Raw genomic sequence first — 12,780 nt, 5'->3', positions numbered from 1 at the left:
CACGTCTGCGTATAGCCCCCTAACGGTACCCCCCGATATTCGGTATTTTGATGATTTCAGCGACATTATTTACCGGAATTATTTCACATTTTGTATTTGAAGTTCGTAATGGATACTACAGCCTATGCCAGAAAATTGTCTGTGCATGTCCACGTTTTATAACCCCCATGATACCACCCTATACTCAGTATTTTGATGATTTTAGCAACATTATAAACAGATTTTTTCAAGTTTCGCATTTGAATATTGTAATAGCTTGTGATAGTTGCCTATGCAGGTCCACGTCGTCGTATAGACCCTAATATACGGCTACATTCGGTATTTTTAAGATTTTAACAGAATTCTTAACGGATTTGATTTTTTTGAAAATTGCCAAATTTGTACTAAATTGTGGAGGGTATTCAAAGTTCGGCCCGGCCGAACTTACTGTTTTTTACTTATTTTTATTCAACATGAATCAATTCAAAAACGTTATCTTTTAAGAACACTTAAGTAGGATCAAGCAAGTGAAAACATTAATTAGTAGTTAGTTGTCTTTTGTTCCTGGTTGCTTAAGTTAACTTGGCAATTTATCCATGTTTTTAACAAAATTTGTTGATAATAAGTCATTACACAATGAAAACAAAACACATTAAAATAAGCTCTATAATGCTAGGGGCAGCGGAAACGCAACATTATTTCGCTTTTTAGGTGTCCAAATGAGTAAGTACACAAAAGGGCGCCGGTTGACTAGCAATGGAACAATGGATGGCTCGTTGCCAATTGGCAACTACAATCATAACAAAGTCAAAATATCCATTACAAGCAAGATTATATTCATAACCCACATTGCACTGTGGAACAAATAATTATATGGATTTGCATTTGTTCTCTTTATGGTAGGTACACTTCTCCCTGAACTATAGCATGGAATGCACATTAGGTTTGTCATTCTCGAAATATCTTTTAGGATTTCTCAAAGTATCTATATTCTTGATCAGCAAATAATTTTTAGTCGATGTCCTTCTGCCTGTCCGTCGGCAGAGATTACTCCACCTTCCGAACGAAATATAATAGATGATAACATTTTGTTGAGATGAATTTTAGGCCAGCAGAATTGTTGGTATTGAAAATGGGTACCTATATGATCCACATTTTGATATAGCCCTCATGTAACTGTAGTGCCAGATTAAAAGTTTTTTGGCTGTTTTAGTCATTGACAGTTTGATCCAAGTTTACCGATATTCGAAATTATAATGATTTGTGTCACATTTTTTACTGGAATTTTATTTAATTTTGTATTTAGGATTCGTAATAGGTACCATTCCCAATGAAAGAAAATTGCTTACATAGCCCCCACTTCCTATATACTCCAGACACAATAGTCCAACGGATTGGTATCAAGTGATTTTGGTGGCCATTGTGCGCTGGAAATGAAGCGAGGAACCTCATTTTGTAACCATTCTTGGTGGCACCCTCCAGAATATTTTGGCGATAATATTCGGCATTTAATCTGATACCACGGTTGATTAATACGAGCGGAGAGCGACCATTGGCTGTTATGGCGGCCCACACAATCACCATGGCCGGCGCTTGACTTCTGGTGTCCAACCGAAGGTGCACATTTTTAGCTGACCTCTTTGACAAGTAAACACTATCATTTTGTTTGTTTACAAACTGCTGAACAACGAATGTTTTCTCATCGGAGAAAACCAAATTCGGCAGTTCACCACTTTCGGTCAAGCGAAGCAACTCTTTAGCTCAATTGACTCAATTTTTTTTTTCTGTTGCAGTGTAAGTTCTTGCACTTTTTGGAATTTCAATGGCTTTACCCCGAGCTCATTTTTCAATTTTTGCCGAATGGGATATTGCGATATATTCAGCCACCACCACCACGAACCATTTCTGCTGTTATTGCTGTTTTCTTTCGTCCACCTCCTTGACGTCGGGCTACGCTACCAGTATCACGGTAACGAGCGATGGTACGAGACACAAAAGATTTATTCACATTTAAATACTGGAGTGCTTTAACGATAGCCACTTGTGGTTTTCGAGCCAAATATAAAGAAATCACACTCTCACCCTTGAATTCCATAACGAAAATTTTTTTTCTGGAAAATTATCATTAAAATACTTTTGTACGCTTGTAAACAATATAATGAACTGTCACTAGAATAATTTTAACAGTTGTCGGACAAGTGGCTTAGAAATGACAGCAGTCTGAAGTTGGTTGCAGTTTTTTCATCTCACCCTATACATAGGTACGTCTTCTTAGTACAGGAACGTTTTCATATGTTCCTCTTTGATTATACCGCTCGAATAGTAGATCTGAACACTATCTACGCAATACCAAATTCGTTAAAAAAATGTGCCTATAATAATCAAATCAAAATCTTTGCAGAAATATAGAATATAATGTAAACACTTATTTGATAATAAACACCTATTATTTATTTGATAATAAACACCTACTACGAACTCCAAGTACCAAACTTAAAAAAGATCCGCAGGAAAGTGCTGATATATAGGGATGGTACCGAAAATTGTACCTATATGGACAGTTCTTTGCAAGGATGTTCCCCATATACTAAGAACTTAAATTGCGAATTTACAGCAAATGTTGATTAATTGGGGTTTTCCATGAAAATATGGAGCTGTTGCAAACTGAATGTCAAAAATAGTACGTCTCCAAACGCCTAATTATGTAAAGGTCGACCAAAAATAAAAAGTTTTCCGACAAAACGTTCTTTAATAAGAACAGCCGTTCTTTCGTTCCGTAATCACGGTAGATATAGCAAGACTCAGTCTATTCTGATCCCCTAAAGGTAGGAATATGTAAAGCGCTGATTTGGATGGCTTAAGTCATCGACTGGCTTCTTCGTAGAGGAACAAAGAAGTTTTAGTTTGACTTAGTTCTGGTCCTAAGCTCCTTTGTCCATTTCCGAAGAAGCCAGCCGAAGACTTAAGCCAGTCAAATAAGCGCTTTATGTATTCCCACCTTAATTCTTGATTAGTTATTTTTCAATTTTATACAAACAAAATAAATTGTCATCAATAACTGAGGATGTCGTGATTTAACAAAATATTTGTTTAAATGTGAATTGTGTTATTTGTGAAATTGAAAATGAAATGAATTGTCGAAGTCGACCAAGAAAATAATCTATGCATCAGACCAATTGGACAGTAACTAAGATTTTAAAAACGTGTTAAAAAGGTGACCACCCACTCACTCTCTCCAACAGCTTTAGAAGTCATATACCTCCGACCAAAGCATGAACACGTCGATGGTACGTTTTAAATCAGCTTTTTCAACATCTTATTACACCTGTTTATTCATCAGATAAACCTCATATAACACCGTTTTCCGCAATTAGAGGCTGCGGACAACTCTGTCTGTGAAGAGAGGTGAGCCACCGAATATCGCTGGCAATGTCGTTGTATATATACGAATAACATGTTGGAAATTGATTATGCGAATCATAAAATTTAAGGTTTCAATTAGGGCCAGACAAGAGTAGGCACCAGTCCCATTACATGAACATTAATTTCACCACACTCTCAATCACGGCCATTTGAAAACAATGTAATCTCTGCCCGGCCCTGGCTTGAATTATTGTTAGAAACATACCACACCGTTTATTTTGGATTCTTTTACTCAACACACTTGTGTTGAGTTTGGTGTTTATAAGATAATTGTTTTAAAGGGGGAAAAGGGAGAGTGATAAAAAAAATAACAAATGGACAATGCAGTGATGCGTATATGTCAATACTTTACCACTCGGTGTTCGTTCACCGGACAGCAAACTACGTAAGAATGGTTTGCGCAAGCTTCAAAAGATAAATAAGTGATGAATATTTATTAGCACAGTATAAAACTGAAGATTGTTGAGTTCTCAAGAATGTATGCCCATTAATGGCATAGATTCATAAATTGAATTAAAACATTTACAAACTAAAATTGCATGAATTTTCCTACAACTTGACAGTAAATACAAAAGTGTACAAACTAAGATGGACACCAATGGACAATACCTGTTTCATATTGAACGTTCTTAATACTGGGGTTCAATTCTATGGTTTTGAAAAATTCCGCGTATGCGCTGTGGTCAGTTGTGTGCAAAAGCCCAACAGAGTTTAAGTTATCAGTATTTGTTAAGTTTAAGAATCTTTCTTACGAAGAATGTGTTGGAAGTATAGTTTAAAGCCAACCTTGAATACTGCAGTTGTTGTCCCTAATAATTTGTCATTAATGGACATTGGGAAAATGTCCGCATAGTCAGTATTTATTGCTTTATCCGCATTTATTCAACAGATTTAATGTTTCCACAAAGCGTTGTTCAACTTTTTCATTCGAACAGTAACAACATTAAGATTGTATTTGCTCATGGTAATACTTTGAGAGATGCACTTGTATTCCATGCAGACGGTCTCCGTTGCGAAAAACATTTGTTTTTAAATTGTCTCCATTCTTGCATTTTACCACATTATTTTTGGCTAGTTTTTGCACTCTCACGCAAGGTTAACCCACTACATCTATCCAGAGGGCTAGTCCTCAAAAGTATATACGTGCTATAAGTTTGGTCTATAGTTCTTTGCTAAAGGACTCCTTAATTCTGTACACAGTTTTAAATACTTTTAGAGGTTTTTCTACATATTTTCCAACACTGTATAACTTTATTGTTATAGCGAATGAATTTTATCGGTTTCCCGGTTGTAATTTAATATGTGCTTAAATGGCGTTTTCCGTCATTAAATTAAATTCACATACGTACTTATGTTGTTGCCATAATGTCATAATTAAATTACATACTTTATAGGCTGTGGAATTAATATGACTGCTTTGGTTATGGTTTTAAATGTTCATATTTAATTGTAGGGTGCTCCTATTTTACCACGGTGGTGATCGTGAAAAATTCATGTGTCGATCTAGCCTTGTGTGTTCGTTCCATCGCAATTTTAATCGGATTGTCGAACCATTTTTCGTAAGATGGTGGTCTTCCAAAAATGAAGCCTAATTGTTTTTTTTTTTTGTCGGGAAATATTTATATTCATCTATTTGTTAGTGTTTTGTTCTGTGATTTCAATCACAATACTGTGTTTTGCGATAAAGCTAGCTTTAAGGGGAGCCTTATAATTGACCCATGGGTTAAATTCTTCCAAACTAATGAACGTATCGCTTAAAGAGTTTGTATACGATACTGGTGAGTTATCACAATCAATTGTACATTTCATTTTGAGTGTGGAAAACATTTATAGTGGAGAAATTATTGGTGATATGGTCTTTAAACATGGATGGGATTATTTCAACAATAGTTTACTCAATTTTAACATGGTTTGGTGGCTTCACTAAACGATCACGTCCTATTTTAAAAATCGAGTACAATTGTTATTTGATATTGAGATCTACGACCAAAAATTAAACAGTCAATAAGTGATACAAACATGTGGTATGAATGGTAGACCTGATTATTATTTGGAAACTTTCACAGTTTTTATTTGAAGGTCCATCCTTGGCGGAAATATCTTTAAAAACTAAACCAGTAAAGAAAGTCCTAAAGTCGGGTGGGGCCGATTTTATGATACCCTACACCACTTTGCTAATTTAGTTGAGCTCCACTTAATAATTAAACGTTTTTATGGAAGAATTCAAATATAGACGCTATGATTATAATTATAATTTAAAATTCAAAGGACTAAATATGCCGAAGCATTTGTATCTTTTAAATTCGGACTTGTATTGCCCATTTGGTGCGAAATTAATTTGAAATCGGATAAAAATATATATGGGAACTATATCCAAATCTGAACCGATCTCGATAAAATTTGGCAAAGATATTTCTGAGCTGTATTTGATATATTTCCCTGAATATCGTTGTTACAGAGTGCATATTACGGCTGTGGGTAACAAATATAACAAATCGAATGAAGAGTATATATGGGAGCTATAGCTATATCTGAACCGATCTTCACCAAATTTGGCATACTACCTTCTAGACACAATTCGGTCGTATGTGCCAAATTCCATCCCATTTGTGCAAATATTAAACGTTTGGTGCACAATAAATGGTAAATCGGACGAAGTTATATATGGGAGCTATATCCAAATCTGAACCGATCTCGATAAAATTTAGCAAAGGTATTTCTGAGCTGCATTTGATATATTTCCCCAAATATTGTTGTTACAGAGTGCATATTACGGCTGCGGAGGACAAAAATAACAAATCGGATGAACAATATATATGGAAGCTATAGCTATATCTGAACCGATTTCGATAAAATTTGGCATACTTATTTTCAGGCCTAATTTGGTTGTATGTGCAAAATTCCATACTATTCGGGCTGATATTACACGTTTGGTGCACAATAAAAGGCAAATCGGACGAATATATATATGGGAGCTATATCTAAATTTTTACTAAATTCGTCCTTGGGCCAAACAAATGTTGTTTGCAAGATTTCATCTCAATCGGATAATAAATGCGACCTGCATTTTGTTCACAAGAATACATGGACAGACGGACGGACAGACGGACTGACATGCATAAATCAACTCAGAAAGTGATTCTATGCAGATCATCAAAAGGAACTATGGGCCTATCTCGTTTCCTTTTGCCTGTTACAAACAAATGCACAAAGACATAATATACCCTGACCACCTTGTGGTGTAGGGTATAAACAGCGTGCTAACCATGCGGACTGGGTCAGGTATAATATTTAGAAATTGGATTATTTAGGAATTTATATCCCCTAAAAAGTAATTAGTAATGTCAACAAATCGAAAAACATTTACAAATCGAAAACCAGTAAAAAAAGAGCAAAAGTTGCTCGATACCGACTTTATAATACCCTATACTGTGCAGTGCATGTTTAGTAGAGCTAATACCAAATAATAAACATTAACATTGCGAAATTAATTGTTTAAGGCGGTTTAAATTTAAAATAGGATGAAATATATACCTTAATATCAATCGATTTCAACTAAATATCATAGCAAAGAGTCCATGTTATGACTTTGGGAAGACTTAAATTAGAATGGGGTGGATCATATAGCTATATCTGAACCGATGTTCACCAAAATTTTACAAACTTGCTTCAAGATTAAATTTGGTCAAATATGCCGAAGTGCACCAATTTGGCTGATATAACACATTTGGTGTATATTGAACATAAAATCGGACGAATATTTCTATTGGAACTATATCTAAAATTGGGTCGGTGAGCAGGAATTCCAATCGCCTCTGTCGGACAATAAATTCAACCTGTGATTTGTCCACACCAATACATGGACAGACGGGCGGACATGAATATACCGACTCATAATGTGATTCTATGGACGACATCGAAAGGACCTAACAAACAAATACACAGAGATATAATGCCCCTAGTGTATAATTACAAGAATTTAAATACAAATTGACGGTATATATAATATTTTAACATAGATCCACGAGTTCATATAGCCAGCAAAGACTGCGAGGTTTTGAAGAACTGCAAATATGCACACTAGCATGTACAGCAAGAGTCTTAGAGATAGTGTTGCATTAATTCTATAAAAGGGATAACGCCAATTTCAAACACGTTAATCTGTAATCCATATTTTGAATTAGATAATACTCAATGTTTTCCATTCAATTTATTCGTTACTGCAGAATGTTCTACTGAAACATTGAAAATGTGATATCTGAAAGTAGAAATATTACGTTTTCCTGCGTTAATTAGCACTATAATATCGGTCTATAAATTTAGTCAATTCCGAAATGCCGCCGTAAGGTATATTTGACGTAGGGTCGTGACCACTCTTAATTAACTTTCAAAAAGGTGAGTTTATAAAATTGTCGCAAACTTTTTGCAAAGTCATACTTACTCGTGAATGAATCGAAAGAAAAACTGAACGGAATCACAAAAAATGCTTTAAAATTCTTTGATGATGGAAAAATACGGTCCAAAGTGAAATTTATTGCTGAGGGTGAGAAAAAATGTTAACCATGAATAAGTAAAATGTATTTAAATAAATAAGATTTCCGAAGACCTCTTACTGATACACAGTGTTAACTGAGACTGAATGTACAACTGAGGTTCATAAACTCACATTTGTGGTGGTTAATTTCCAACATTTATTCAATAAAAACTTCCAATTGTTCGCTACATTATTTTATATGCTGCGACAAACAATCTTAAAATGGTAAATCGCTCTTTCCACATGTAAACCGTACAGTACCTAAAGAATTCGATTAAATTAATTTTATTTTAAATTTCCAATTGAGATTTAAAATAAATCCGAAAAATGCAAACTATTCATAATGTTCGCAACCTCAACAAGTTAATTGCAAATCGATTTCATTTTTTGTTTGCTTTTCAGCAACGATGTTTTATTTAAAAACCCACTTATCAATGCAACAACATTAATTATGACTTCAATAATGGCCAAAGAGGAAAATTATCCTAATGGACGAGTGGTAAACAACAGTGGCCGAGCAACGGTAGGTATCTTTAGGTTTGGTGCGGCGAATCGATAGCACATCAATATTGACGCCATGACTGATATCCCTCGTAAAATGAGAAATAAATAAAAACCACATAAAATATGCAATGCATTCTTTTTTCAATTTATAATTATCATTTATTTACTTCACACAAAATTATGTGAATATTTAATTCGTACTCTTCATCGGCAGCTTTATAATACATGTACAATATACAATACAATCATTTTTCATATGTGTATATATCTATATGTTCATATAAAAAAAAGTCCTTATAACTATAAAAAATCCTTCCTATAATTTATTAATAAAACCTCACACGTCTGTGGGACGAGTTTTAGCTGGAGATGGGGGCGAGCAAGTGCGGCAGTGTCGTTCGTTGGCTTCACATTGGCATACAAAAATATGCACTCTATTTAATAATTATCACTATTATTCGAAATATAAATTGTATCGTAAAAAAGATATTCAGTCACAATTACTCCGCCCCCGCACCATAATAAACAACCTATAGCTACGAAATAATGTTTAAAATAAAGCGAATTTAACTCTATCTTTAACAAAAAAATGAACAAGTTTACAAATGAAAAAAGAAAGTCGAAAAATGTAAAAAAATAATACAATTATGCTACGAATAATGCAATTTTTACAGGAAATTAATGTAATTGGCATTACATGATTTTGATTCACTTTGCTTGTTGTAATGACTTAATGAACGTTTTTTAAACCTGAATGCGAGTGTATGTATGAGTATGCACACGAGTGGATATATATGTATTTACAAGTACAAATACAAGTCAATCAATCAATTAATCGATTCGATTAAATAAACAAATTGAATTCGACTTAAATCATAAAATAAGGAGCTTACTACACAACTTATGCTACACTTTTGGCAATGAAACATGAATAATTAACCTTTCCATAAACAACAACAATAGATAATCTATTGTAGAAAACACCTAAGTATGTTTAATGATGTTTTTTTTATAGATGTGTGAGTGTTTTTTTTTTTTAATTACATAACGTAGTATGAGAAGATGTTAAAATTCTGGAAAGTATCGTAAATCCTATTGGGATGTCTGTCCAAACATCCGACAAAGACGAAACACTACACGTAACGTGTTATTTGAGCATAGAATTCCGATAGACAGGCGTGTAACTGAATGAATGATGGTCGCTCAGCAGGCAGCAGTGCCCAACAATATGCCATTATTGTAAATCTGTAATGATAAGAAAAGGCACAAAATAAAAAATATTAGTTAATGATTGAAACACATTACGAACGGATTTGAGTTTAAAAATCAATGACATTTCTAAAAATTGCGCTTCAATTGTTTTCTTTTGGAAAATAAATTGGTAAAATAAAAGTTAAAGCAACTTTGCCATTTTACTGTTTTCAATTTATTTGTTTAAAACAATTTTTTAAAGCTTTAAAGAATTTGTTAAAGAACAGCTACTTACAACTCATCTGGACAATTAAATGGCTGAGCCAGTCTATAACCATCCCTAAGATAATGTTCCATTTCGAATGGATCAACTTCAGCATAGGGTTGCTTGGCCGATGTACACAATTCCCACATGAGGACGCCGAACGCCCAAGAATCACTTGCTTCTGAGAATTGTTTATGCTGCAATGCCTCCAATGACATCCACTTTACGGGACGATTCTCACTGTCACCAAGACAATTGTAATCGCCGGGAAATAGATCACGTGACAAAGAACTGTCTGATAATTTTACACGCAATTGATCATCAATTCTGTAAAGAAAAACGAATAGGAATTTAAGAGAGGTCAATTACGAACGAATTAAATAATAAGTGTAAATTTTGAATCTTTAAAGTCTACATTGAAATGCGTTTAAGCATTGATACTTACACACAGTTTCTCGTCGCAATATCCTTGTGTACAACTCCGTGACTGTGCAAATGGCTAAGAGCTGTCGATAAATTCGATGCCATCATAACAATTTGAATAGTTGTGATGGTGCGGGCACACGACGGATCCAGCAAAAACATTTTCAAATTTCGAGTATTATTCATGGCCGGATATAAAACAAATGGAGTTGTGTGATCCTCAATTGAAACTCCCAAAACGGACAAAATACCCGGATGGGAAGCGCCATACAGAGACATACCCTCTTGCAATAGCAGAGAAACTTGCATTTGACTAGCGTGTTGGGCAACTGTTTTTACCAAAACATCCTGATTATCGTTGTAGGATCCCCGATATACCCGGCCGAATGTACCCTCCTGTAGGAGACTGGACAAACGGACGCGACAACGTTCCACGGTCAGCTCCGATATGCGACGATGCAACTCTTCTGGTTGTTGCGGTTCCATTTTGCGAGGCAACGTACTGTGTATTGGAGCGATAATAGATGGGGTAATGTAAGAAGCAGATTGGCAAGGGGGGTTTGTATTAAGTCTTTGGAAACTAGATGTTCTCATGGGCTGACCATGATGATTCTGACGTTTGGCCGATCCACGAACACAATAGGCCGCAAGCAAAAGTATCAAGACCAATGCCAACGCCAGAACACTACCCACAACTAATGTAATTAGGCCAGTAGGTGGTTGTACAACAGTTTCCAATAGTAACGGATCTTCAACATCTATTTCGTCCTCTTCAGCGGTCAGACAGATTTTCTTTCTGCGAAATACCAAATGCGTAACATTGTTCAATGCCCGATTAAGTATGACCTCTATAGAGATGCTGACCTCCACTTCCGCAGCGCGTATGCCCGAACATTTCAAGCTGATCGAAAATGTCTTTACTTCGGTTGGAATTTCGCCAATCTGTGATATATTGAGAGTGGGCCTGGGCAATACTGCTGGATCAGAAGTGACCACATTTATACTGTACGGTAGAGTACGACCAGCCAAACTTTGCCATGTAAAACTGATGTCTCGCACATTGGCCGGCACAGGCACAATGAAATTCAGGGCATAGTTATTTATGTGACCATCACGTACATAATAAACTTCGGCCGAAACACCTGTAACAAACCGAGAAAAGAAAATGAATGAAATGTTTAGTGTCATAGAGAAAACGAACACAGTATTGTTTCAATAATTTTGATACAACAACTTTTGTCATCCCAAAACGGATGGCATCTCCAAAATAGTTAATAAATTCTGAACACATACATTGACTCCTAACTAAAATATACTTGCTGTCTGCTGTGTTTATCTGTGTTATAAACCTAACAACAATATCATGTCTTTATAAAAGGGGGTGGTCAGAATAATTGCAAAGTTTCTGTAGAAATGTCGGAACGAAAACAAAATCCTAGAAATTTTACTCTGTTTTTCAATTGCAACAAAACTGTGTCTGTGGAAATTTCTAATAAGCTCATATTGCGAATTTGTCATTAAGTTGCGAATAACGACAACTATCAGAAGGTTAAAAGAAAAATTGAAACAAGAATCATTCCAAACTCAACTTGTTGCGGTTCCTTTACAAATATTTTTTTTTAACTTGACTTGTCTTGTAGGAATGTATTTTCTAGGATTCTTCTCATGATGGTCGGGTTTCCTGTCCGAAGCTGACAAAATTCCACTATGAGTCAGTCCATTCGGCCCTATTGGTTGACCTGTTCCAAAAACAAATTACAGACTTCTAATGTATCACATGATAAGGAATTCGCCAAATTTAGATTCTATTTATCATTCCTAATTGCAAACCAGATGGCCACCTTTATTTGTTTTTGTAAGTGGCTACCACCACCAGAAAATAAGGAACATGTCCAATCCACTTGTTAACTTGCCGTTTCATTTCGTTGTTGTTGTTATTCGATTACTACAGCAAAGAATAGATTGTGAATAGGAAAAAAGTGACAGAAGAATCACTTGAAGAAAAACCTCACATCAAATCAAGTCACGCACACTTCATTAGTATCATAACAAGATGTGTAAATGTGTTTATGTTGCCGCATGTGTAGTCAGTCAGTCAGCCAGCCAGTCAGTTGTTCTTTGGTTCGTTCATTCGTCTCTTTTTTATCCTTATTGGATTCTTGTTGTCTGTTGTGGCGATGCCAATAAATCTGCACATAATCAAGTTCCGAAGAATAGACATTCAATTTTTCGATTCATTCAGTTTGGTGTAACATACCACAAGATCAAAACTATTTGATTCTATTTTTTTTTTTTTTTTTTGTTTTTCTTGTTTGGCGAATTTCAATATGTACTGAATGCCATCATCATTGGCCATTTCGAAAGGATGTCATCCTTGTGTCACAATAAACTTTCAATTGTTTTCTATGTTGGCTTGTTTTTGGTTGTGGTCAGCATGGCATTCGAACAAGTTTCAGTTTTA

The 12,780-nt window shown here is 35.1% G+C and overlaps 1 protein-coding gene across 1 annotated transcript in view; it reads right to left on the bottom strand.

Annotated features, from left to right (window-relative positions):
* Nucleotides 1-8,573: 8,573 nt before the first annotated feature.
* LOC101890652 (tyrosine-protein kinase Dnt) overlaps nt 8,574-12,780 on the bottom strand; it is a 33,754-nt gene continuing 29,547 nt past the window's right edge. Inside the window, exons 2-4 of the mRNA XM_005181747.4 lie at nt 10,342-11,461; nt 9,927-10,223; nt 8,574-9,685 (exon numbers count right to left, since the gene is read on the bottom strand). Coding sequence (XP_005181804.2) covers nt 9,574-9,685; nt 9,927-10,223; nt 10,342-11,461 — 1,529 coding nt within the window. The 3' untranslated portion in view covers nt 8,574-9,573. The remainder of the gene's footprint in view (nt 9,686-9,926; nt 10,224-10,341; nt 11,462-12,780) is intronic.

This window comes from Musca domestica, unplaced genomic scaffold (assembly GCF_030504385.1).
Source record: "Musca domestica strain aabys unplaced genomic scaffold, Musca_domestica.polishedcontigs.V.1.1 5, whole genome shotgun sequence".
Taxonomy (NCBI): Eukaryota; Metazoa; Arthropoda; class Insecta; order Diptera; family Muscidae; genus Musca; species Musca domestica.
This window is presented reverse-complemented; position numbering and strand designations above follow the sequence as displayed.